Source organism: Panthera leo, chromosome A3, assembly GCF_018350215.1.
Source record: "Panthera leo isolate Ple1 chromosome A3, P.leo_Ple1_pat1.1, whole genome shotgun sequence".
Classification (NCBI taxonomy): domain Eukaryota; kingdom Metazoa; phylum Chordata; class Mammalia; order Carnivora; family Felidae; genus Panthera; species Panthera leo.
The window spans coordinates 26,138,031-26,165,861 of record NC_056681.1 but is presented as its reverse complement, the minus strand read 5'-3'; the positions used below and the strand labels follow the sequence as shown (position 1 = coordinate 26,165,861).

The 27,831-nt window shown below is 50.3% G+C and overlaps 1 protein-coding gene across 1 annotated transcript; it reads right to left on the bottom strand.

The window, feature by feature from the left end:
* Positions 1 to 6,606: 6,606 nt before the first annotated feature.
* LOC122215199 (uncharacterized protein C20orf203) lies at positions 6,607 to 17,672 on the bottom strand. The gene is given in 7 exon segments (XM_042930309.1): positions 6,607 to 8,528; positions 8,530 to 8,640; positions 8,642 to 8,688; positions 8,690 to 8,898; positions 9,449 to 9,513; positions 15,549 to 15,642; positions 17,615 to 17,672. Coding segments are annotated over 7 exon segments (693 nt in total). The 3' UTR covers positions 6,607 to 8,419.
* Positions 17,673 to 27,831: the final 10,159 nt, after the last annotated feature.

Here is a 27,831-nt window from a genome sequence, read left to right as displayed (position 1 = left end):
AGAGCTGAGGTTGGCTTACCCAAGGCCCACAGCCAGGGAGTGGTTGAAGCAGGATTCGGTTTTACATCCAGGTAGGTTTACTGACATGTTCTCCATGTATTATCAAATGAAAAAGCAGCATGTAGGGCAACAATATAATTTGGGAGAGTATCATTGAGATGTAACAGGGGAGGGGGCACTTGGGTGACTCAGTTGGTTGAGTGTCTGACTCTTGATTTTGGCTCAGGCCTTGATCATGGTCATGAGATTGAGCCCCATGCCTAGGTCCACACTGACAATGGGATTCTCTTTCTCATCTCTCTCTCTCTCTCTCTCTCAAAATAGAATAGGATAGGATAGGATAGGATGGAATGGAATGGAATGGAATGGAATGGACTGGAATAGAATAGAATAGAATAGAATAGAATAGAATAGAATAGAATAGAATAATAATAATAATAATAAAATAAAATAAAATGTAACAGGGAAAAAAAATAAATAAAATGTAACAGGGGTTGTCTCTACATGATAGGATTATGACCTTACCATTTGTTTTTCTTTTGCTTATCTGTATTTCCTAACTTTTTATAGCAGCTTTATGCTGATGTAATTCACATATCACACAATTCACTCATTTAGAGTCCAATTCAACGGTTTCTGGTGTATTCACAGAGCTGTGCATCCAACACCACTATTTGCTAAGTTTGTCATTATTCCCCCCACAAAACCCTACTCATTAGCAGTCACTCCCCATTTCCCCAAACCCCTGCTCCTAGCCATAAGCAACCACTTTTTGTCTCTCCAGATGTGTCTGTTCTGGACCTTTCCTATAAATGGATTCACACAATGTGTGGTGCTTGTGTCTGGCTTCCTTTACTTAACATGACTTCAAGGTTCACCCGTGCTATAGTGTGTGGTCGGCACTTTATTCCTTTTAATGGCTAAGTAGCATCCCATGTTATATTTCTCAATTCATCAGTTGAAAGACATTCAGGTTATTTCTACTTTTCTGGGTACTATGAATAATACTTCTATGAACATTTATGTCATTTGTGTGTGTGGACATGTGTTTTCAAGTCCCTGGGGGGATCCACCTAGGAGTGGAATTGCTGGGGCATAGGATAATGCTATGTTTCGTCTTCCGAGGATGTTTTCCAGAACATCTGCACCACTTTACATTCCCACCAGCAGTACATGAAGGTCACACTTTCTCTATGTCCTCGCCAACACTTGTTACGATCTGTCTTTTTGATTAGAGCCATCCTAGTGGGTATGATGTGATATCCCACGTGGTTTTGATTTGCATTTCCCTGATGGCTAATAGTGTTTAGCATCTTTCGTGTGCTTATTGGCTCTTTACATATCTCCTTGGGAGAAATGTCTACTCAGATCCTTTGCTCATTTAAAAAAAACATGGGTCATTTGTGTCTTTATTATTAAATTACTGAAGTAGGATTTGAACCCACGTCCTGTCCTACTGTCAAGCAATAGATCCTGCCCATACAGTCATGCATCCCTGACTTCAGGGAGATCTGGAAGCATCCTGGAGTCCTGCCTACCCTCTGGGCAAGTGAGGGTCAGCACAGCTGCTACGGAAGCCAGCCCAGCTGGGGCCAGGCCCATGACAGGTGTCCAATGAGGGTCTGTGGATGGACACAGACGGACAAACAAGCCCGCCTCCAGGAACCGGTGAACCAAAGGGAAGAAAAAACACCCAGAACAAAAAGTCTGCCCCCCAGAGGGAGGCTATGGCCAAGACCCTGCTCCGGGAGCTGGAGATAAAGCCCTGAGTGATCTGCCTGTTTTTATGCTACTGACTGTTGGCCTGTGTAAGGCTGGGAAGGGGAGGCCCGGAGACATTAGCAAGGAACTGGAGAGCGTATCTGTCCAGAGGGGGACTGTAGAGGATCGGTAGGGGCCATGGCGAGTCAGAGGAGAACAGGGCCGTGGTGGGGTGTGACCCTGCTGCTGTACCCCTGCCCTGGCTCCGGAAACCCACTGCTTTGTCACCAAGGGCACCTGAATCCTGAACACCCAGCTCTGGAATCCAACTGCCTGACTTTGAATCCCAGCCTCACCATCTCCTGGCTGTGTGGCTGGGACAATTACTTCCCCGCTCTGAGTCTTGGCTCCCCTCTAAGCCTCTCCTGCAAGAATGGAGAAACCGGGGTGCGGATGAAATGAGACCATAACAGAGCCTCTTGGTGGGGCCAGACTGCTGCTAGGCAAGCTGTGGACAGCAGGGCTCGCCTACTGGGTGTCCCCAGGCCCTGGATTCAGAGCTTGAAGACTGTCATCCTATGAAATGGGAGGCAGACTCTCCCAAGAACACTGGAGACCAGCCTCTTGCAGGAAGCTTAACCCTCAGACAGGAGCCTCAGCGTGTGGCTGCTGGGCAGGGCCGGCTTCACCAACCCAGCCTCCGTGGTGAAGGCATGCGCGGTGGTTGTGTGTGTAGCCCCTCATTCAGGCAGCCTGAGTTCAAATCCCGCTTACAAGCTGTGAACCTTGGGGAAGGGCCTGCCTCTCTGTGCCTCTGTTTACCCTCAGAAAAATGAAGACGACAGCAGTGTTTACTCTCCAGGGTGGTTGTGAGTTGACACACATAAAATAGGGATTAAAGTCTCAGCTTTTTAGAGATTAGTTTATTTTTAATTTCTGCACCCAATGTGGGTCTCAAACTCACGGTCCTGAGATCAAGAGTCACACGCTCCACTGAATGAGCCAACCAGGTGTCCCAAAGTCCCAGCTTTAAAGTAAAGGTTGGAGGGGCACCTGGGTGGCTCAGTCGCGTGAGAGTCTAGCTCTTGATTTCAGCTCAGGTCATGATCTCATGGTTCATGAGTTTGAGCCCCACCTTGGGCTCTGCACTGACAGCACACAGAGCCTGCTTTGGATCCTCTGTCTCCCTCCTTCTCTGCCCCTCCCCTGCTTGTTCTCTCTCTCTCTCTCTCTCTCTCTCACTGTGTCTGTCGCTCTCTCTCTCAAAATAATAAATAAATGAACATTTAAAAAAATAAAATAAGGGTTGGAGGGGTGCCTGGGTGGCTCACTCTGTTGAGAGTCTGGTTCTTTGATTTCAGCTCAGGTCATGATCCCAGGGTCATGGGATTGAGCCCCGAGTTGGGCTCTGCACTGAGCGGGGAGCTTACTTAAGATTCTCTCTCTCTCTCTCTCTCTCTCTCTCTCTCTCTCCCTCTACCTCTCCCCTCTGCTCATGCACTCTTTCTCTCTCTCCCATAAATAAATAAATAAATAAATAAATAAATAAATAATACACCATTTACGAAATAAAATAAAGGTTCGAACATCCTCCAAGTCCTTTCAACTTATTTGGCCTCCATCTCCCCCTCATGTCCTCCAGCTTTCATACATGGAGGAGGGGGAAATTTTCAACCGTTTCGGCATTTCCCAAAGTGTGTTCCATAGCCCTCTAGTCTCACGAGATGCTTTTTGAGAAAACAATTTGAGGGACGCCTGGGTGGCTCAGTAAGTTAAGCATCTGACTCTTGGTTTCCGCTCAGGTCGTGATCTCACGGTCCGTGGGTGTGAACCTCACGTCATCGGACTCTGTGCTGGCTGTGAGGAGCCTGCTTGGGATTCTGTCTCCCTCTCTCTCTGCCCCTCCCCTGCGCACGCTCTCCCTCTTTCTCTCTCAAAATAAATAAATAAATTTAAAAAAGAAAGGAAGGAAGGAAGGAAGGACGGAAGGGAGGGAGAAAGAAAGAAAAGACGGTTGAAAAGAACATGACCATCCAACAGGCCTGGCTGCTGAGTAGGTACAGCCCCTGCCCTTAGCAAATGCTCAGGAAAGGGCCTGAGAAACCTGCAGTGAGGAAGCCCATCGGATGTTCATGGTGGTGTTTCCCAAATTTATTTGACCACGAATGCCCTTTTCGGCCCAATATCAATTTAGCATCTTCCTGGAAAAGCACTGATGGTCAAGGTCATATCTGGCTCACAGTTTCCACCTCACAGAAAAGACAGAACGTTTTCTAAAAATCATCCTCCTTGCCTTGAAAACCCCCTCAGAAACCCCCAGTTTTTCAAGCACGGTCACGCTGGCCCACAGGCGAGCGTCGCCCTGCCATGTGCCCTCAGCCCTGCTCCACGGGTCAGGGGGGGATCGGAGCGTGAAGGCCCCTCAAGGATGCCCGGCAAGAACTGACCCAGCCCCCTTCCACCCTCCGCAGCAGCCTCGGCTCTTACAGACCACACGCAACACCCAGGCATCATCAGGACAGAAGGCGGCGTCTTGTCTTGTCAGGAGCCTTTGAGAAAAAGGACTTGCCAAAGAGAAACCTCTGTGAGTTGGGCAAGCCCAGCCTCGGGCAAGAGAGAGGTGTCTCGGGCTCAGGAGACTCCTGGCACCTGCAGAGGAGGCCCTGTGACCACCAAGCCCCATTAGCAGGGACAGCACCACTTGCAAATCATCTCTTCCATCTTCTTGTAAATGTTCCAGCATTTGGCAGCCAAAATACAGATCCCAGGCGGCCATGTGAATACAGGACAAGTGCCAGAGTTTGTCTCTAGGCCCCGTAGGGTTTGGAAAACAAGATTACTTGGCTAGTCAGTGGAGGAGAGTGATTTATTGAGCACCTACTACAGGTTGTGCATTGTGTCAGAAGCTCTATCTTTGCGGTGAGATCTCGGCCTGATAACAGCCCCGTTTTACAGATGGGGAAAATGAGGCTCACGGTGGTGAGTTAGCATGCCCAGGGACACAGCAGAGCCGGGCGGCAAACCCAAGCGTGGTTTTGCCTCCCCGGTCCCAGCATTCTCCGCTCCACGGTGCTGTTCTGATGCAGCCTGGCTAGGATCACTCCAAGACCTCGGTCTACACCTAGATCCCAGGGCCCCCTTGTCATTACTAACCCAGGTTCTCAGGGCCTAGGGTGTGAGGAAGGGGACCGGATGGGGGACTAAAATAGTCTGGCCCCTAACAGTCTGGTGCACACTGCAGATGAAAAAAAACTGGCATTTGGGTTTGTCCTGGAGAATCTGATTGTTTTAGCCCCCAACATTCTGATCATCCCGGGGTGGGCAGGGCAGGTAGATGAATCCGTTTTCTGAGCCTGCCTGGCTGGAGGCCAGCCCACCAGCCTGAGGTCACACTGCCAGTATGGAGACCCCCAGGAATCCAGCCTAAGCTGGCACCTGGGTGCCCGCTTCTGGCTGCAGCCTCCTCCTCTGCATCCTGCCCCAGCCACCTCTCCACCCCCGCAGGGTCCTGGTCCTCAGCCTGTGTGTGGGTGGGGGGGGGGGCGGGCATCACACAAACCTTTGGAAACCCCCCTCCCCTCTCCTGACTCCTCAGAACTCCTGGGTCAGCAGCGTGGCTGCGTGCTGGGAGGCAGTGGGGAGAGGGTTCCACCCATGCCTCTCGTGGGCCGACCCCCTGCTCTGTCTGCACAGCTGCAGGGAAGGAAGGCCCCACCTGAGCTGAGGGCCCCCTGAAGCACCCACCTGGCTGTGCCCTTCCTCCTGCCCATCATGACAAGCGGGGGTGAGACCAGTGTGCCCGGAGCCCGCCCCACGCCTGAGCTCTCCACCACTTGCACTCACCCTCAAGCCATCTGAGAGGAAAGCTTCCTTCTCTTTGTCCTGGGGGGGGCCCCCCCGCATCGCAGGGAAGACGGTGACTTGCCCGAGGCTATGCAGCCAGGCAGTGGTGGACATCAGTCCTGGGTCCGGTGGGCTCCAGAGTTGGGGGCGTTTCTCCCAGGACGGTGCCGCAGCGGTGCAGTGGGTTCTGAAGTGAGCCAGCCGGACTCGGGTCCCGGCCCCTCAACCCGCTCAGAGTCACGGGGGGCTGGTCGCACAACCTCTGTGCCTCGCTTTCCTCATCTGTACAATGCTGTCAGAGAGTCCCTGAGTCTGAACCCTGTGGGAGAGCGACTTAACCTGCCTGCGCCCCAGTTCACTCTGACTTAACGGGAAGGGCTCAATACACACACGGCAAGGCTGGGGATGAGGATGAGAAAAGACAGCCCTGCATCTAGGGCTTTCTGGAAGGTGGTACCAGGGGGCCCGCTGATGGTCCGCTGGTGTGGTCCAAGAGTTGTCGTCCAGACCTCAAGGAACGGGTCTCAGACAGCATCTCTGGGGAGGAAAAGTGGGGGGGGGAGGGGGGAATCTAAATTGTCATCCTATCTGTTGTTTTGGACTTCCAGAATTTTGTATGACATACGTGTGGTGTTACTGTTACTGGAGTGGATTACGTAACTATCACACAGAGGTGCTCCCTTGCCATGACACATGGTCTCATGCTGGCCAGAGACCCCATCCACAGGGTGCCTGGCTTGGCCCACCCCTCCGTAGCCACACCCAGGCCTGGACCCGCTCCGTGTCTCCCAGCGAGACCCCAGCACGACCTCAACACCCAGGAGGTGTCTCCTTCCAAGCACAGGCCTGTGACATGGGCCGAGTCTCCACCTGTCCACCGGCTTGTCTAGCAGCGAAATGACCACATTGCCCCCACGGGGTAACTAAGTTACAGACTAAAATGAGCTACTAGAGAGGGGCCTGGCAGGCTCAGTTGGTGAAACGTGCAACTCTTGATCTCTGGGCCGTGAGTTCAAGCCCCGTGTTGGGCGTAGAGCTTACTTAAAAAAAAAAAAAAAAAAAAAAGAGGTACCAGAGTGCTAGGTACAGGCTCTTGCTGAGTCTCCTTCCTTCCTGTCCTCTGAAAGGGCAAAATGATGCTGAAGGGAAGCTACTTCCTCCTCTGAACGCATCTCCCCACATCCAGCCTCTCCCACCCAGCGGGTGGACTGCAAACCTCCCAAGGCAGTGGTTGCCTCCGGGCCTTTGCACTTGCCGGTCAGTCCGCTTGGGGCAGGCCCTTCCCTCATCTCCCAAGGTTGGCTCCTTCCCATCACTCAGTTTCTCCCAAGTGTCACTTCTTCACAGAGACCCTCCTAGACCCCACCCTGTCTACAACGGCCCCCACACCCTCTTCTATCTTAGCCCTGTTTATTTTCTTCATGGCACTTACCCTTACCCGAAATTGTATTTTTTAAATAAACTTTTTTGGGGGAGGGATAATTTTAGGTTCACAGAAAAGCTGCAAAGACAGTACAGAGGGTCGCTGTATACATTTCATCCACTTTTCTCCACGTCACCGCGTCCCTTAACCTGACCATGGTACATCTGTTAAAACCAAGATGTTAACGCCGGCACATTACTATTAACTAAACCGCAGACTTTGTTCAGATGAAATTGCACTTTTCCTTTATTTACTTGTTTTCATCCGCCTCCCCCACCGGAAGGAAAACTCTGAAAGGCAGGGAGATTGCCATATTACTCACCACCAAGTCCCTCATACCTGGCAATAAATATCGATCGGTAAAAGCAGGGGAAATCATGGCAGAAACAGCCAATGATTCCTCCCTCTGCCAGGCACCGTTCTGAGTGTGTTAAACATCGTGAATCATTTAATCCTCAGGACAGCCCACGAGGTAGACATTATGGGGAAACTGAGGCACGGCACAGTTTGGTGGCTGGCCGCGGCCACACAGACGGTCAGTACCAGATAAAGCGTTAGTCCTTCCGTGTCCCTAGTCCATATCAGAGCAGGGGGGCCGGCACCCTTCTGTGGGCAGGACTGAGGCCCCAGGGCGGCTGATTTGCCTGGAGCCACAGGAGGGACTGGGGCGCAGGGCTGCTGGAACCTGAGCCTCCAGCCTCCAGCTGGCTGCCCTGAGGCGGTGGCACCCCGGCTCTGCCCGGAAGGGTGTGAGCGCTGCCGGGGCCACCAGCTCCACCCTGCTTCAGGGCAACAGAGGGCAGCCGGTTCGGCCACAGGCTGTGGGCTCTCTCCTGTGCCCCCAAGGCCCCAGAGCGGGACTGAGACGCCTCACCGCCTCCCTTTGCCCATGGCCTCGGCCCGGGCCTCTGGGATCTGAGCACTGCGGAGGCCCGGCTGGAGGAAGGGCCCTCTCCCCCGCAGTGGATGCAGCCTTCTCTGGGGGGCTTGCTGGGCTCTGGGGCAGGGAGGCGAAGGAAGAAAGGGTCGTTCCTTTCTGGTTGCGGGGTGCGGGGGGGAGCAACAGGGAGGATTATTAAGCTTTTCCCAACACCCTGGGACCAGCTGGAGAGGTGTCCCGGCACCTCCCAAAGGGAAAAGCCGTTCTGGAACAGTTGGACAGGACGGCGGCCGGCCACCCCCATCCAGCCTGGGTTCCGCCCAGCGCCAGCCTGGCGCAGACTCGAAGCCCTAATAATGTTTGCTGGATGCTTTGAATACAAGCGTCAGTGCCCAGAATCTCCTTGAGGTTTCAGCCAGGCGTGCCCGCCCCATCCCCCCTTCTGGGGAGCAGAATAAATACGGTGGGGTGTGTGTGTGTGTGAGAGGGGACACCATGAGGTGGTGGCAGCCTCCGTGAGAGAGGCAGGCTGCTCAACCCAGAGCTGGGGGGTAGGGGTGCCTTGTGCGCGGCTAATTAAACAGTGACTGAGATGAATCGGGGAGAGGCTGCTGCTCGCTAATTAAAGGTGCGGGCGCCTTGCCTGGCAAGGAGGGAAGGCAGCTCTGGGACCATGTCAAGAGGCCAGGCCAGCAAGGACAGCGCTGGCTCCCGGCATCCCTTCCATCCTCAGGCCCTCCCAGCAGGGCCCCACGGCCCCCTCCCCACTTCCCTATCTCTCCTACCCACCTTGCCGGAGCCCGGGGCCTCGGACTTCCCCCTCCCCACCAACCCAAATTGCTTTCCTGATAAGGGCCCGGGCGTTGGGGAGGAGGAGCCTGCTGGTGCCCAGTGTCTGGGCTGGAGGGTGGGCATCGTTTTGAGCCTCTGAGGTACTTCCTTTCACCCTCTCCCAAGACCCCCGAGTTGGGCAAATGAGCTCGACCAAGACGGGAGGTTTGCTGTTGTGGACGAGACCCCGAGATGACTTTTCGAATCACAGATTCTGAGACTCATAGGGGCTTTGAGGATTACCCAATTTCCCTGCTGTGACAACACCTGCTGTCGCTGGGGTCCTGCTTTGCCCCATAGGCCCTGGTGTGTGTGTGAGAGAGAGAGACAGAGATTGAGAGGAGGGGTTCCTTTCTGGTCTCGGTACACAAGTCTAGAAAAGAGGATCAGAACCGAGGATCTGTGGTCCTTGGAGGTTCCTATGTCGTGGACAAAAAGACCCCAAACTGCCCGTCCCAGCCCCACATCTGCTCAAGGCAGGAAGTGGCCCAGTGGCTAAGAGCATGGGCTCCAGAGGCCGGAGGTCCAAGCCCCAGCCCCACCTTTTGCCAACTGTGGGACCTTGGGCGAGGTAGCTAATCGTTCCATGCTTCGGTTTCCTCATCTGCAAAGCTGAGGACGGTAATGCGTCCTCCTCACAGGGTCGCTGAAGGGATCGAGAGAGATGACCCAGGTGAGCTACTCAGCACAATGTCTGGTGCACAGAAGGGGCCCAGAAAACGCCAGCCATTATTTGAAAATCCCAGGGAGTCATGTGGCCTGCTGTCCACCTCTCTTCCATGTGACCTCCTGGTTGACACCACAGCTGCAGCAGGGGTGATAAGGGCCTGTGTCCCTGTGTCAGACACAGGGAGAGCAGGTCACCCTTCACACCACGGCTCTCATCTCTGCTCTGACCCCCGTGACCGTTTGAGGGAAGTAGAGGAACAAAGAAAAAACAAAGTGGATGCGCAGAAACCTAAGTGACCTGCCCAAAGTCGTACGGCTCAGAAAGGGGCAGAGGCAGCCCTGGTCCCCGGAGTGGGAGACGATGGGGTCAGCGTTCCCATAGTGACACCTGCTGAGCTTCTCTACTGGATGCCAAGTCCTGAGCCAGCCACCCTGAAGTGGACGTAGGGGAACTGGACACTCACTCTGCCCTCAAGAGGACCCGGTGTGGAAGGGGGGGAAGACACAACAATGGGGGCTCCAGGCAAACGTGGCGGGCATCTGGGCACGTGCTCCAGTGTGCTTCCACGCGAGAGGCTGAGAGCTGCTGCTTTGACTGGGAGCTCGATTTGAAAGCAAAAGTTCTGCTTCTATTTGGAGGGTACAATCAGCACCGGGGGGAGGCTAGAGAGGGCTGCTGGAACCCCTCTGGTGCTCCCAGGAGAATCCTTCGCCACGGGGCTCAGATACTCTGCCCTGGGGAGTGTCGGGTGGTCTCTGATGCCTAAGGTGCCTAGTTCTGAGGTTTGGGGAGTCGGTGTCTTGAGGAATCTGGGAGTCCCAGAGGGTGTGGTTTCAGATGCTACACTGTCCAGGACCCCCGGCAAGAATCCATCCATGTCCTAAAGGGGCTGTAATTGTTCCCTTCCAGGTGGCCGGGAACTCACCAGGAGGGAGGCTTTGTACTGCCACGAAATGCAGTAGGCAAAGGATGCGGTGCCCACAGGGGCCCAGAGACAGTAGAAACCTTTCCCGGCTGAGACACTCAAGGCTGTTGGCCCTGACACCGGATGCCTGGGCCTTAGGCAGCCAAACCAAGGCAGTCAGGGATGAGTGCAAGGTCACTGGTCTTGGGGGTGATGTCTCCATCCTCCCTCCTCGGAGACCAGGGCTCATCCAGAGGAATGAGGCACAGGGCCTGGCAGGTGTAGCCACAAGGAAGCCTGAGCAAGCAAAGCTAGCAGCTCCTTAAAAACACACCCTGCTTCTCAGCCTCCCCAGGGCCCCCTGTGCCCTAGCTGGGCCAAATGCTGGTCTGGGGTGCCCTCTGGTGGCCACTCTGGGCAGTGGCAGAAGCAGCCCAGGCTTAAGGGTGGACGGTCAGACGGGTCAGACGTGGAGACTTCAGAGTTGAACCACCTCTCCCACTGCACAGATAGGAAAACAAAGGCCTGGGGCTGCGAGGGGTGTGGAGGGGGAGTAACTTGCTCAAGGTCATGCAGTAAGTCCGTGGCCAGGTCCAGAACAGAAGCCAGGTCTCCTTCTGCACCAGTGGCTGCTCTTGGTGGGTCGCGAGGCATCTCCACCAGGGGAGGGAAGACTGAGTGTCCCAGAGGCTCACTCCCCAGTGACCAAAGACAATTGGAATGGCAGGTAGCTGAGCAACTGTGTGATGATGTATGCAACACTTCTGCTCTCTGGCCTTGGGCTCCTCAGGCCAAGGCTCAGAAGGAGCCTCCTTTAGCTCCTCCTAAAACCTGGAGCTACTGACAAGGAGATTAGGGACTGGGGTCCCTCTCATATGCTGCTAATAGTGAGGCTCTAACCAACCAGCCTTTCAGGAAAGCCTAAAATGAGCCTTCCTACAGAGAGTATTGGGTATCACACTTAATGGTGAAAGACTGGGTGATTTCCCCCTGAGACCAGAAACAAGACAATGATGTACACTCCTGCCTTTCTAGTCAACATTTTACTGGAAGTTCCAGCCAGTATACTTAAACAAGGTGGGGAAAGGCATCCAGATTGCAAGGGAAGAAGTAAAACTATCTCTATTTTCAGGTGACATGATCTTGTAAATAGAAAATCCTAAATAGAATCCACACACAAAAATTTAGAACTAAAAAATGAGTTCAGCAAGGTTGCAGGATTCAAGATGAATATACAAAAAAAGGCAACTGTATCTCTGTGCACTTGCAATGAACACTTCAAAATGTAATTAAGAAATTAATTCTATTTATATTAGCATAAAAGAATAAAATGCTTACAAATAATTTAACAAAACAAGTATAAAACTTATACTCTAAAAATTACAAAATACTGTTGAAAGAAATTAACGTAGACCTAAATATATGGAAAAACATCCCATGTTCATGGATCTGAAGACCCAATATTGTTAAGATGGCAAGACTCCCAAAATTGATCTTCAGATTCAATACCATCTCCAACAAAATTCCAACTTGCTTCTTTGCAGAAATTATCAAGCTGATCTTAAATTTCTTAGAGAAATTCAAGTGACCCCAAATAGCCAAAACAATATTGAAAAAAGAAGAACATTGTTGGAGAAACCATAGGAAGTTTTCTACAAAGTTACAGTAGTTAAAACAGTGTGGTATTGACATAAGAATAGATATATAGATTAACAGAACGGAATGAGAGTCCAAAAATAAACCCTCACATTTACAGACAATTAATCTTCAACAAGAGTGCCCAGACAGGGGCGCCTGGGTGGCTCAGTCAGTTAAGCGTCTGACTCTTGATTTTGGCTCAGGTCATGATCTATCGGTCATGGGATCATGGGATTGAGCCCCGCATCAGGCTCCATGCTGAGTGTGGAGCCCTCTTGAGATTCTTTCTGTCCCTCTCTTTCTCTGTCCCCCACCCCCTGCCTCAAGATAAACACGTAAACTTAATAAAAAAAATAAAAAAAAAAGAGTGCCCAGAAAGTTCAGTGGGGAAAGGACAGTCTTTTCAACAAATGGTGCCTGGGGCAACTAGACATCCACATTGCAAAAAAAGGAGGCTGGGCACCTTCCTCACACCCTACACAGAAATTAACTCAAAATGGATCTTACACCCAAATATAAGAGTTAAAACTATAAGACTCTTAGAAGAAAGCACAGGCCTGAATCTTCATTACCTAGGATTAGTCGATAATATGACGCAAAAGCATAGCAACAACAACAAAAAAAAAACAGGTAAATTGGACATCATCAAAATAACAAACTTCTGTGCTGCAAAGGACATCGTCAAGAAAATGAAAAGACAGGGCGCCTGGCTGGCTCAGTTGGTAGAACGTGCAAGTATTGATCTTGGGGTTGTGAGCTCGAGGCACGTTGGGTGTAGAGATTACTTAAAATAAAATATTAAAAAAAAAAAAAGGAAAAAAAAGTGAAAAGACATAGAATGGGAGAAAATATCTGCAAACCATATATCTGGATAAGGAATTGTAACCAGAATACATAAAGGACTCTTACAACTCAGTACTAAAAGACAAATAACCCAATTTAAAAATGGGCAAATGATCTGCATAAACATTGATCCAAAGAAGATATACAAATGGTCCATAAGCTCATGAAAAGATGCTGAAAATCACTAGCCATTTGGGAAATGCAAATCAAAACCATGAGATGCTACTTCACACACAGTAAGTTTGCTGTAATCAAAAAAAAAAAAAAACAAAACAGTGAAAAGTGTTGGCAAGGATGTGGAGAAATCAGAACCCTCACGCACTACTGGTGGGAATGCAAACAGTGCAGCCATCTTGAAAAACAGTCTGGGAGGGGCGCCTGGGTGGCTTGGTCGGTTAAGCGTCGGACTTCAGCTCAGGTCATGATCTCGCGGTCCGTGAGTTCGAGCCCCGCGTCAGGCTCTGGGCTGACAGCTCAGAGCCTGGAGCCTGCTTCTGATTCTGTGTCTTCCTCTCTCTCTGCCCCTCCCCGTTCATGCTCTGTCTCTCTCTGTCTCAAAAATAAATAAACGTTAAAAAAAATTAAAAAAAAAAGAAAAAAAGAAAAAAAGAAAAACAGTCTGGGAGTTCCTCAAAAGCTTAAGTAGCATGACCACGTGACCCAGCAGTTCTATACCTGGGAGGTACAGATCTGAGAGAAGGGAAAACATATGTTCATCCCAAATCTTACACGAATGTTCACAGATGTATTATTCATGATAGCTAAGAAAGTAGAAACAACACAAATGCCCATCAACTGATGAATGAATAGATAAAATGTGGTCTAGCTACACACAGAAATATTATTCAGCAAGAAAAAGGAAAGGAGTACTGATACGTGTTGTGACATGGGTAAACCCTGAAATATATGCTAAGTGAAAGAAGTCAGTCACAAAAGATCGCACATTGTATGGTTTCATTTACATGAAGTGTCCACAATGGGTGAACCTTGCAGACTCTTTTACAGCAGTGATTGCCTAGAGGTAGGGGGAAGGGACTGGGAAGAAATGGGTGTGGAGTTCTTTCTGGGATGATGAAAATGTTCTGAAATTGATGGTGGTGATGATTGCACAACTCTGAACATACCATTGAAAAACTATTGAGTTGTGTGCTTCAAATGGGCGAATGGGATGGCAAGTGAATCATACTGTTAAAAAAAAAAACCAAACAAACCTATTCTTTGGACCCATGACTCTACTTCCAGAAATTTCTTCTAAGAATTACTCAAGTGCATAAAAAGATAGGTATAAAGATTTCCAGCATAGGATTGTTTGTAACAGCAAAAGTGTAACCTAAGTGTCCATCAGTGGGGGGGACCGGTCAGTTATGTTCAACTCTGGGATGGAACAATGGAATCATTGAAAAAAATAAAAATAAAAATGAGAGTCACATTTACTAACATGGACAAGGTCTAAGATATACTGTCATGTTTTGTAAAAAAAAAAAAAAAAAAAAAAAAAAAAGTTAAAAAAATACATCTATAGATTAAAAGGGACTTAAAAGAGATTTTTTTTTTAAAGGCAAAATTATAGTATCTAGGGATTCACACTGAGTGATAACTAGCAAGAAAGTGATGACCTTAAAAGTCAGGATAACAGTGGGGCACCTGGCTGGCTCAGTCGGTGGACCATGATTCTTGATCTCTGGGTCATGAGTTCAAGGCCCATGTTGGGCATAAAGCTTACTTTAAAAAAAGAAAGAAAAAAAAAGGCACCTGTCTGGCTCAGTCAGTAGAGCATGTGACTCCTGATCTCAGGGTCATGAGTTCAAGCCCCATGCTGGGAGGAGAGATTATTTAAAAAAAAAAAAGAAAAAGAAAAGGAAAGGAAAGAAAAGAAAAGAAAGAAAAGAAAAAAGAAAAAAAAAGTCAGGCTAACAGTAACTCTTTGTAGTGGGGTAGGGTGAGGGGGCACACTGAAGGCTTCTAGGGTGGCTGGCAGAGTTCTTCACCTGGGCAGTGGTTCCAGAAGTTTGCCTTATAATAATATGTCAACTGAACAATTATTTTGTATGGTCATTCTGTGTCATATTTTGTAACAAAAAAGTTAAAAATCAAGTATTCTCAGGGCACCTGAGTGCCCTGGGTGGCTCAGTCGGTTAAGTGTCTGACTTTGGCTCAGGTCATGATCTCATGGCTCATGGGTTCGAGCTCCGTGTTGGGCTCTGTGCTGACAGCTCGGAGCCTGGAGCCTGCTTTGGATTCTGTGTCTCCCTCTCTCTCTGCCCCTCCCTTGCTCATGCTCTGTCTCTCTCTCAAAAATAAATAAACATTAAAAAAATCAAGTATTCTCATTTCAATTTTTAAAGCGTGTATCATAAGAGTCGATCTTAGTAAAAACAATCTATATCTTTATGTGCATATGCACAAAAGCAGCCAAAAGTTTGGGATTTGGGGTGCTCTTAATTTACGCTTTTCTGATTTTTTTTTTCTGCAATGAACAAGAATTACTTTTACAGCCCGAAAAAAACCAATAAAGCTATTTACTGTGGCTGGGGCATTCCTTCGGCGCTCTGACATTGTGTGGCCAGAAAAGTAGACGCTGGGGCACTGGGAGACTGCACAGGGGCACTTCAGGAGAAGACCAAAGTTCATTGTCTGCTCAGCACCCCAGGGCTTAGCCGAAACCCCAAGGCCCAGCCTCCACCGCGGCTTCCTGGAGACTCAGCCGGTCAGGTAGCTGGCAGCAGGTGCTGCGTGGCCATCCCCCCGCTGCGCTCCAGACACTGGGAGTGTGGCTCTGACCTGGCAAACCGGAGGGAGGTCACTCTGGTCCCACCTGTACAAGCCTCCTATTGTGGGCCAGAGGAAGAAGCCCTGGGCAGGGGGCAGGGCGGGCGGCGGCAGGGTCTCATCCTGGCTGGCTTTGCCCACTAGCGGCACAAAATCCCGTAATAACGAGCTAAATGAGCAATATATATTTGTGCTAGGTGGGTTACATGGTTGGTTTTATGGAACCTTCCCGATGACCTGAAGCCATGGGTGGGATCATCATCTCCATAGTACACCTGGGCAAACTGAGGTCTGGGAAGCCTGGGTGCCTGGGGAAGTCACTCTCACTGAGGCTGGACTTAGCCAGACCCTTCGCAGGCACAGCGTCAGAGGCTTCTCCCGGAAATCCAGGAAGGTGGCCGCCCTGGTTTTGCAGATGAGGACACGGAGGCTGAGAGAGGGAAGTCACCTGTCCATGTCCCACGGCGACTATGTGGCAGGGCCAGGCGCAGAGGCAGAGACTCTCAGAAGCTCCGCCAGGCGGCCTATGGTAGCTGCGAGAGGCCCCGGCACGCTCCCCACCTCCGTGGGCTGGCTCCTAGTAAAGTTACTAGTTACTGTAGCACAACCTCAGGAGCGTGCGGGGGCAGAGGCGAAAGTGCATTGTTTCATTTGCCACTCTCATCAAAACTGCAAATCTTCCATCTGATTGAAGCCTGGAGATGGGAGGCCCAGAGCCATGAGTGACAGGCAGTAAAGGCATGGGGGCCCCTACGGCACGGTCCAGGGCAGCCTGGTGTGGAAGCTCCTGGCAGTGCAGCCAGCTCCCTTCTCCCATCACAGGGGCATCAGAACAGTTCTCCAGCGGAGCGGCCTGCCTCCCAGCCGAGGCCCGCCCCCCCCCAGCACCCCCCACCCCCGCTGTAGCGTGAGCCTTCCTGGCAGGGGAAAGGGCACTGAATGGCAGGGCCAAGGCGAATTGCCAAGGACAGCTGCAGGGGTCTCAGGGGATCTGTAACCCTCTGCTGCCTCTCAGGTAGCCCCAGCTCAAGATTATCTCATGTCCCTCCCAGAGTCAATTGTTCAGCCAACTCGAGTCAGAGAGCTCATCGTGGACAGAGGGCCAGGCCACTGGCAACAAGAGGGGCTGCTTCTTTGGGTACCTACCACCTTCCAGGCACCAGCTATATGCAATCGGGCACCAAGCCTCATAAAGCCCTTTCAGTACATCATATCTGCCTCATTTTGCAGAAGAGGTGATGGGGGCTCAGAGAGGTAGAGTGACTTGTCCAAAGTCACACAGCCAGGAAGTCTCAGAGTTCCTGGCGGCCAACTTCAACCAAAGAGGGACAGAGGGATGGATCATCCAGGACCCTTCAGAGGGAGGCCAGGGACCCACTATGGAGGGGAGGTGGGAGAAGGAAGGGCCTGCGTCATGAGCTCTGACTCTCTTGGGACATGATTTATTCATCAATCCATTTGTTCTCTGTTTATGCATTCATGGACCCTCTCCACATGTCAGTGTCTTTGCTGGGCATTGAGGACTCAGGTAAACTGGGCTCATCTGTGCTCTTGCAGAGCTCATGGCCTAGCAGAACAGAAAGGGAAACTGAGGCAGGAAGAGGCCACCACTTGCTTGGGTCTGCTAGTATTTACTGAAGGCTTACTGTAGGCCAGGCCCCGTGCTGGGAACTGGGGGCACCAAGTAAACGAGAAGCACAAGGCTCTTGCCCTCCTGGAGCATATATTCTAGTGGTATCCAGTTCCAAACCTCCAGAAACCCTGCTTGCGTGACCCCTGAGCCCTGAACACAATGGGAAATTTCTCTAGGGGTTGGGTTCTCCATGAATCATACGTGGGCCTGGTTCTGGGATGCTGAGCAGGGATCCAGAAAGGGCAGGGAAACCCAATTAATGCCTTAGGAACAAGCGTGTGTCCCTTTGCTCCCCACTGACAGCATCCTGGCTCAGAGGCAGCGTTATGGCATTCGGTTCAGCCACTCTGACATCAGGTCCCTTTCACAGCCTAGGAAACGGAGAAACGGGGCAGGGGAAGGACTGGCCCAAGATCACACCAGCCTGTGGCACAGGCAAAACGTGAACCAAGGACTGCCAGCCCTCTCCACCAGCTCACATGCCAAGAAGCCACCTGCAAGGATGGGCACATCTACACCCATGCTGGCTATGCCCATCGTTCTTCAGCAGGGGCACTGCATGAGCTGCAGGCACAGAGGGAAACTCCTTTCCTTTTTTAATTGAAAAAAATTTTTGTTAATGTTTATTTATTTTTGAGAGAGAGATGGAGACATAGAGTCGAAAGCAGGCTCCAGGCTCCGAGCTGTCAGCACAGAGCCTGACGTGGGGCTTGAACTCACGAGCCGTGAGATCATGACCTGAGCTGAAGTAGGACGCTTCACCGACGGAGCCACCCAGGGGTCCCAGGAAACTCCTTTCCTAAACATCCCGATGGTGGTGGTTTTTATTTTTTGTTTTTGTTTTTGTGTTTCTAAATACTCTACCTCTGCTGTCACCTGAGCTGTTCAACCTGAGAGGCCCCTCTCAGTGTGAATGGCAGAGAGCAACCCAGAACTGTTCCATCTCAGCAGCTAAAAAGCTGGATCTAAATTTTTAGGTGGAATTTTATTTTTTTGAAAAAAGTATTTCTTAATGTTTACTCACTTTAGAGAAAGAGAATGTGAATGGGGTAGGGGCGTAGAGAGGGGGTCAGAAAATCTGAAACAAGCTCTGAGCTTACAGCAGAGAGTCTGATGTGGGGTTCGAACTTATGAACCGTGAGATCATGACCTGAACTAAAGTCAGACTCTTAACCGACTGAGCCAACCAAGAGCCCTTTGGGCAGAATTTTAAAAACTGCCAAGTCTCCTTGGTTTAAAAAGAGAGAGAGAGAGTCAAAATAGGAGAATGAAAAAAAAAATAGGAGAATGGTTAAATTATTAACACAATACCATATAGCCATTAAATAACTTTAAAGAAAATTTTAACTGTGAGAAAACATTTCACCATATAACGTAAGGCAGGGGGTAAAGCCAGCTACAGAATATTATTATAATTAAAAAATGCACTTATATGCATATGTATGATCCAAATAGAAAAACAGGACTGGAGAGAAATATAACAAAGTAGTTATGACAGTTATCTCTGGGCAGCGAGATGACAGATGACTTTCATTTTCTCCTTTGCACCTTAATGTAGTTCCCCAATTTTACAATGAGTATGAATTGCTTTTATAATTAGACATAAAGCAGAAAGGCAGAGAAGGGGTTGCCCTTGCCCAGGCCTGTCCCCTCCACCTCCACCCGCCCCCGCACACAGCTGGGTGGCCTCTGGGTCTGTCCTCACTGACCAGCCCAGCACCGGCCAGAGCTGAGGGACACTGGCCGGGCCACTGGAGGCCGAGGGCAGCCGGCACAGAGGTCGTGGGATTCACCAGCCATCTCTGCCCATGAAGGAACCAGCAAGGGGACACTGCCCTGTCTGGGCCCTCCAGAAGGGTCAATGGCAGGCTGTAAATTTCCTGGCCGGGGACATTGGGATTTGATGCTCTCAGGGGCTGCGAATCAGAACATTCATTATCTGCTGTATGAGAGAAGTCATCTTCTTTGTTCCTTGCATTTCTTTCAGAGCTGCTGAGTACAGCAGGAAGGCTGGAGGACAGCTGGCCTTTGTCACCCTCTCACTGTGGGCTCAGGCAGGCTCTCGGCTTCCCCACATGGGACTGGAGTGCCTGACCCACCTCGTCTCCCTGGGCCCTTGTAACTAAACTGAGTGGTGAAGGCCCAGGGGTGCTGGCCTGCGTTCGCCCTCCCAGGTTACTGTGCTCCAGGAGCGACTCAGCTTTGCCTCTGGCAGTGCTGCCTCCTGTCCCACCCCGATCTCACCCAGGGGGGCTGGATAAGGCAGAGTTTACAGAGAAGGGCCTCCCTGCTCTCTGGAGCTGCAGACTTGGGCAGGTTCCAAGAATGGTGCCCTCACTTCCTTCCAGCTGAGATCTTAGCCACCCCCTCCCTGTTCTGGAAGCTTCCGCCCTCCTCCTGGGCTATTTTAGCAATCAGGTCACCCGTTGGCTCACTCCGAGCTTGCGGTCAATTAAAACCCACAGGCCCTTTTCACAGAAATGGTGGCATCTCTCCCTCCTCCAGATGCTGCCAAAGTCAGTGTCCTCAGGGTGAAAACGGCATGAGGGGACAACCCGGTGGTCCTCCCGTAGCAGGGGGCCCTTGCTCAGGAGCTGAGGCCATGCCTTATTTCCATGCCCACTGTGGCCGGCATCCTGTGAAGGTAGCTGAGGGCAGGAAGGGCGAGCTGGTCACAAGGATGTTCTGATGGCCTGAACACCTATGTGTCCCCACGCCATACCCCGCTGGTGACACACAGCCCTCCCTCTGGTCCTCACTGGCTCTAGGCAGGGAGCCAATCCTCACTTAAATGGGAGCTGGGTGACCTCCAAAGGTCACCGTGTAGTAAGCAGCAAGGCTGAGAGGGACCCTGGGGTGTCCCAGCAAAGCCCAAATCCACCTCGGCCACACTGGCGATTCCCAATGACCTGGCACACATGACCGCTGACCCAGGCTGCCAAACGGGTTCTTGTGATGAAGACTGGGGAGGCTTCGCACGGTCATCCTACTGACACGGCAGGTGCCCCAAACCCCACACAAAGCCCAAAGGCCCTCTCTTAAAGTCCGTGTGTGTGTTCTCCTCAGAGCCGCTGAGGATCCTGGTCACCTACTTCAGCTAAACCCTGGCCAGCAGCACGCGGAGCCCTTTGGCTGGAGAGCCCGGGTCAGTTCCCATCCTTCCTTCCGCCAGGTATGTGACTGACCCCAGGCTCTTCCTGGTTGTGGTCCAGAGTCAGGTAGTGGACCAAGGGCAGAGCACCTGCAGTGGGGGACCCCGACTCTGCCTGGGGCAGCAAGACAGCAAACAGGAGAAAGATTGCAAGGGCGCCTGGGTGGCTTAGTTGGGGAAGCATCCGACTCTTGGTCTCGGGTCAGGTCATGATCTTGCAGTTTGTGAGATCGAACCCCACATCCGCTGTGCTGACAGTGCAGAGCTTATCTGGGATTCTCTCTCTCTCTCTCACTCTCTCTCTCTCTCTCTCCTCATTCTCTGCCCCTCCCCTGCTCTCTCTCTCTCTCTCAAAATAAATAAATAAACATTAAAAAAAATAACTTAGGGGCGCCTGGGTAGCTCTGTTGTTTAAGCATCCGATTCTTAGTTTCGGCTCAGGTCACGATCCCACAGTTTTGTGGGTTCAAGCTCCACATTGGGCTCTGTGCTGACAGCACAGAGCCTGCTTGAGATTCTGTCTCCCTCTCTCTCTGCTGCTCCCCCACTCACACTCTCTCTGTCTCTCTCAAAATAAATACACTTAAGGTAAAAAACTCAATAAAATAAATAGATGAGCATTTCAAAAATAAAATAAAATAAGAAAATCAAGATTTATTTTTAAAAAAAGGAGAAAGATTGCAACTGCAGAGGGCACTGAAAGTAGCAGACAGACATAGGCCCTGCCTGCCTGAGGGAAGACCTCGGGCAGACCAGGAACTGACAAAGGCCAGCGTGTGGCTGCAACAGCACGGTCCGATGGGACCAGAACACAAGCCATGCTTGGAATTGACAATTTCTAGTAGCCACAATAAAAAAAAGAGAGTCTTAGTCAGTTGAGCGTCCCACTCCTAATTTCAGCTCAGGTCATGATCCTAGGGTCATGGGATCAAGCCCCACATCAGGCTCTGCGCTGAGTGTGGAACCTGCTTAAGATTCTCTCTCTCTGTCCCTCTTCCCCGCTCCCCTGCTCACGTGCTCATTCTCTCTTTAAAAAAGAAAAAAAGGTAGGGGCGCCTGGGTGGCTCAGTCAGTGAAGCGTCTGACTTTGGCTCAGGTCATGATCTCACAGTTCATGAATTTGAGCCCTGTGTTGGGTTCTGTGCTGACAGCTCGGAGCCTGGAGCCTGCTTTGCATTCTGTGTCTCCCTCTCTCTCTGCCCCTCTCCTGCTCATGCTCTGTCTCTCAAAAATGAATAAGCATTAAAAAATTTTTGTTAAAGGTAAAAAGAATTGAAATTAATTTTAATAATGTATTTTGTTTAACCCAATATATAAAAAATATCATTTCAACATATAATAAATATCAGGGCACCTGGGTGACTCAGTCTAAGCGTCTGATTCTTGGTTTCAGCTCAGGTCATGATCTCACAGTTCATTCGTGAGTTCAAGCCCCGTGTTGTGCTCTGCACTGACAGCATGGGGCCTGCTTGGGATTCTCTGTCTCCCTCTCTCTGCCCCTCCCTCTCTCTCTCTCTCTCTCTCAAAAATAAATAAATTTTTTAAAAAAAATTTAAAAAATAGACATATAGTCAATATAAAATTACTAATAAGGTATTTTACGCCCTCTTTTGGACTATAGCTTAGAGAGCCAGTGTGTATTTTATATGGACAAGCACATCTCAATTTGGACTGGCCACATTTCAAATGCTCAGCAGCCCCATATGGCTAGTGGCCACTGGCTGGCACAGCACAGCAGGGCTACAGGGTGCTGAGCAAAGGGGAGGTGTGAGATGAAGTCAGAGAGGCGGGCAGGGGTCATGCTCGGTTTCATTCCAAGAGCTCTGAGAAGCCACGGGAAGGCTTTAAGCAGGGGTGTGATGTGATCCATTGTTGTCTTTTAGAGGCTGACTCTGGCCACTTGCAATGCTGCAGAGTGGAATTAGCTGTCCAGAGACATGCCCAGGTCAGGGCCAAAGGTGGCCTGTACCTTGGTGAAGGCAGCCACGGTGAGCTTCAGGGAACACAGGAGAGGCCATGGAGAGGCAGCGAGACAGGGGAGAAGCCTTGCCATCTGCCTTTTTCCTCCCTTTCTGCCAAAATTCTTCCCAAGTAACCCTGTCTCAACAGTTGCCTCCCTTCCAGGAAGAGATCTGCATGGTAGCTATTTAACAAAGCCTAAAGGAACTCAACAAAAAACATGTTGCCAAGGGCCCAGAACTGAAACAGCTGCCACTTTCTGTATCCCAAAGAATCACTCAAGAAAAGATAAATCTTCTAGGTGCTCGTATCATATAATAATTAAGTGGTCTCTGGGACTGACCTGCTTGGGTTTGAACCCCTGCTGCCCTCTAATTAGCTGTGTGACCTTGGAAAGATACTTGACCCCTCCGGGCTTCTGTTTCCTCATCATATAGTGGATGTGTGAATGATCTTGATCTCTGGGGGGTGGCCAGGAGGAGTTTATACCCTATATAAGTGCTTAGGGCAGTGCCTGACACATAGGAGGCACTCATTACACGTTAGCCTGTTACTATGCTTGTTGTCGGTGTTAACAGACCAGACAACTAAGACACAGGGACAGGAAGGGACCTGTTTAATGTCACACAGCAAACCTAAGGCAGAGCAGGAGGCAGAATCTAAATGTTCTCATTTCTGGCTCTAATGGCTGCCTCACAATTGAAGTTGCTGGCTATCCCTTCATTCGGACATTTACCCTGTTCTCCACATGTGCCAGATGTCGTGCTGGCAGCTTGGCACCAAGATGGTAAAAGCCTCATCTCTACAAAGTCAAGGCTTTCCCATTGAGAAAGAAAAACCTCTTTCTCAACCACTCTGGGCCACAGGGGAAGAAAATTTTATTCAATGCAGACAGAGCTACAGGCCGATTCGAGTGCAGTCAAAACAGTACTGGCCTGAGAACTGGGAGAGCCCAGGCTGAGCCACCTCTGGCTGACCCGCTCTGTGATGGGGGCAAAGGGTTTCACCTCTCTGATCTCAGCATCCCTGGCTGCATGGAAGAGAACAGATGTTAACTGAGCCCCTACTCTGTGAAGTCCCGACTCCAAAGTGCTCACATTCTGGGGAAAAGGAACTAACTGCCAGTCAGACTGGGATGTGGCCTCTAAGGACATAAGTCCTACAGCTCAGATTTTTTCTGGAACATTCTTGACTGACCCATTCATCTCATAAGAGCTATGTGCATACCAGACCACACATTCAAACTTTTAAAATATAATTGGACACTACAACAAAATTATGAGACTCTGGTTCACAAGATTTCACAGACCAATAACATTTCTAAAGAAACATTGGGGAACCTGCAAAGGACTGAACATTTGTGATTCTGCCAAGGAAGGCCCTTAAAACCAAATAACAAATGGGAGTGGGAAAGCCAGATACCCACGCAAAAGAGTGTAAATGGGCCCTGATGTTACCACACACAATAACCAACTCAACATGGACTGAAGACTTAAATGTAGCACCTGAAACTATAAAACTCCTAGAAGAACACATAAGAGAACAGCTTCATAGCATTGGTGTTGACAGTGATTTCTCGGGTATGATGCCAAAAGTACAGACGACAAGAGCAAAACTGGACAAGTGGGACGCCATCAAACTGAAAACCTTCTGCAGGGCAAAAGAAACAGTAAACTGAGGGCACCTGGCTGGCTCAGTCAGTAGAGAGCATGAGTTCAAGACCCACGCCAGGCATAAAGCTTAACTTCAAAAAAAATTTTTTTTAAAAGGGGAGCCTGGGTAGCTCAGTCAGTTAAGTGTCAGACTCTTGGTTTCGGCTCAGGTCATGATCTCACAGCTCGTGAGATTGAGCCCCACATCAGGCTCTGCACTGACAGCACAGAGCCTGGTTGGGATTCTCTCTCCGTCTTTCTCTGCCCTTCCCCAACGTGCGCACACATGCACACTCTCTCTCTCTCTCAAAATAAATTAAAAAAAAAAAAAAACAGAAAAAAATTGTTTAAAAAGAAACAAGTAACAAAACAAAGAGACAATCTACAGAATGGGAGAAAATATTTGCAAACCATGTATCTGGTAAGGGGTAACATCCGAACTATATAAGGAACTCCTAACAACTCAATAGCAAAACAAACAAAAAACCTGATTTAAAAATGGGCAAAGGACCTGAACAGGCATTTCTCCAAAGAAGACATACAAATAGTACATGAAAAGGTGTTCAACATCTCTAATCGTTAAGAAAATGGATATCAAACCACAACGAGGTATCACCCCACGTATGTTCAACAGCTGTTATCAAAAAGACAAGAGACAAATGTTGGAGTCTGTGGAGAAAAGAGAACCCTTGTGCACTGTTGGTGGGAATGTAAAATGCGGCAGGTGCTAGGAAAAACAGTATGGGGGTCCTTCAAAAAAATTAAAAATAGAACTACCGGGCGCCTGGGTGGCTCAGTCGGTTAAGCATCCGACTTCAGCTCAGGTCACGATCTCGCGGTCCGTGAGTTCGAGCCCCGCGTCGGGCTCTGGGCTGACGGCTCAGAGCCTGGAGCCTGCTTCCGATTCTGTGTCTCCCTCTCTCTCTGACCCTCCCCTGTTCATGCTCTGTCTCTCTCTGTCTCAAAAATAAATAAACGTTAAAAAAAATTAAAAAAAAAAATAGAACTACCATATGATCCAGCAATCCCACCTTTGGTATTTATTCAAAAGAACTGTAATCAGGATCTCAAAAGGTATTTTCCCTCCCACGGTCACTGCAGCATCAGTGACAAAAGCCAAGAGGTGGAAACAACCTGCATGTCCACCGATGGATGAATGGATAATGAAAATGTGGTCTATGCATACAATGGAATATAATTCAGCCATAAAAAAGAAGGAAATCCCATCACATGCTACAACGCAGATGCATCTTGAGGACATCACGCTAAGTGAAATAAGCCACTCCCAGAAGGACAAATCCTGCAAGATCCCACTTATAGGAGGGATCTGACGTGGTCAAATTCAAACTCACAGAAACAGGAAGTTAGAGTGGTGGTTCCCAGGGACCGGGGAAAGGAGGAAGCGGGAGCTGCTGGCCAGCGGGTACAGAGTCTCTGTCATACGAGATGAATACAAACCAGGGACGTGCCATCCAACATCGTGCATTTAGTTAGCAATACAGTACCACACAGTTAAAAATTTGTCAAGAGGGGCAGGTGTCATGTTATATGCTTTTTACTACAATAGAAAAAAAAAGAGGGGGCACCGGGCTGGCTCAGGTGGTGGAGCGTCTGATTCTTGGTCTCAGGGTCGGTCATGGGTTCAAGCCCCACACTGGGCGTGGAGCTTACTTTAAAAGAAATTTTTTTTCAGAGCAATGAAACAAATAAACAACAAAGTACCTCCTGGACAGGACATTAAAACACAAAAGAACAGGAAGGTCATCATCTCAAAATAAAGAATAACCCTTCAAATTAAATAGCTTTTGGGGCGCCCAGCTGGCTCAGTCAGAAGAGCACGTGACTCTTGATCTTGGGGTTGTGAGTTCAAGCCCCATGTTGGGTATAGAGATTACTTAAATAAATAAAACTTAAAGTTTTTTTTTTCCAAATTAAATAGCTTTTAAATAACCATCATGTGCGGGTGTCTCGATCTCCTGTTCTCTTTCTCTTCATAGCCCCCTCCCCCACCCTGCCCAGACAATTCCTCATCACACTAGGCCTTGTATTTGGAAATCCCAGGGGAAGGAAGCCATGGACTCTTCCTCCACTGACCACCACTCCTCCCTCCCCTTCTTCCCCCAAGCCTATAGCTCTCTGCACACACATTTGCAGAAAACTGCTTCTCTTGCTCACACAGGCCTGGCTCTGCCGTCTGCCCACCGGGCTGGGGGCTCCAGAGGGCAGGGAGCGTCCCACCCTCTGTCCCCAACTCTACCCAGAGCTGGCCGCCAGGAGGAGTCCGGTAAGTACTGTGGCTGGGGAATGGATTCTGACTGAGACACATGGGAGGCACAGCTGGCGTCAGGCCTGGGAGACCATGGAGGACCTGAGGAAGGCAAGAGTGGAAACCAGCAGCGAGGAGGGAGCTGAAAGGGAGTGTCGGTAAAAGAAGCCGGCCAGCCCCAAGATGCCTCCCCTCACGGCCTGGGAGGAAGGTGGGGAAGGGAAGTGGGAAGGGGGTGGGGAGAAGCCCTGGAAAATGCCTTCCTGACTAGACCCGGGACAAAGGGCAGGAAGAGGCTGGAGTGGGCCCTCAGGACCACAGACAAACTGGGAGGGGGGAGGCCCTCAGCCCTTCCTGGGACAGTCGGGCTGCCCCTCCTGCTCCCCTCAACGCTGGCCCGAGATGCCTCAGCCCCACCAGCAACCACAGGGACAGCAAAGGGCGGAAGTGGCCGGGACTTCAGACCTGGCTGCCGGAGATGGGCTCAACGGCCATGCGCCCCCACAGCGGGGGAGCCCCGGCCACAACAGGTCCCGTGGGCCCAGAGGCCCAGGTGGGGCTCCAGGGGACACGTGAGGGCCAGGGAGACTCAGACAGCAACTTCAAAAGCACACAGAGATCTTTCTGCTCGCTCTTTCCCTCTGTCACCCACGCTGGCTTCAAACCCTTCAGGGTCACCTCGTGCTTTTAAGATAAAGACAGGGGCTGAGCTGGGGCCAGCTGCAGGCTCCCCTCCTCACCCTGTGCTCCTCTGGGCCTCTTGCCCAGGCCGCTTGGCTCTGTTTGCAGTTGTGTGTTTCTTGGTGAGATTCTTCAAGTTCGCAGGGATGCATCTGCTTTTGCTCATTGTGGCATCCCCAACAGGAAGCAGGGAGCCTGGTCACCTTAGCCACTTAAAGCTGTTTGTTGGTGGAATGGATGGAGATGCGGGGGAAGGAAGGAGTGGGCGCAGCAAAGCGTTTGGAGATCAGACAGGTCTGAGAAGCAAAGCCAGCTGAGACCCACTAGCTGTGTGACCTTGGGCCGGTCGCTGTCTGGGAAGACTTTGCCAGCAGCTGTTCTCTCAGCCTTTGCCTGCTAGCTGAGCACGAGTCTAACATACACCCACTTCTCAAAGGCAGGGTAGGAGCCGTGCTGCCCAAAAAAGACTGGTTCCTTTCCTTTTTTTTTTTTTTTTTTTAAAGTCTAGACCCATCATTTTATGGACAGGACACTTCGGGGAAGTGATCTACCCTGTCTCATCTTATTTATGTTTAAATGGACCAAAAAAGGTGGTGGTTGGGGGGGCGCCTGGGTGGCTCAGTCAGTTAAGCAGCCCACTTTGGCTCAGGTCATGATCTCACAGCTCGTGGGTTAGAGCCCGGCGTCGGGCTCTGTGCTGACACCTCAGAGCCTGGAGCCTGCTTCGGATTCTGTGTCTCCCTCTCTCTCTGCCCCTCTTCCACTCATGCTCTGTCTCTGTCTCTGTCTCTCTCTCAAAAATAAAAATAAGTAAACATTAAATGGACCAAAAAGGGAGTGCAAACTGGTGCAAACTTTTTTGGAAAAAGACTTAGACATAACTTGCCCACATGTGAAATGCTCATGGGTTGCCTGGGTGGCTCAGTTAAGCGTCTGACTTCAACTCAGGTCATGATCTTGTGGTTTGTGAGTTTGAGCCCCATATTG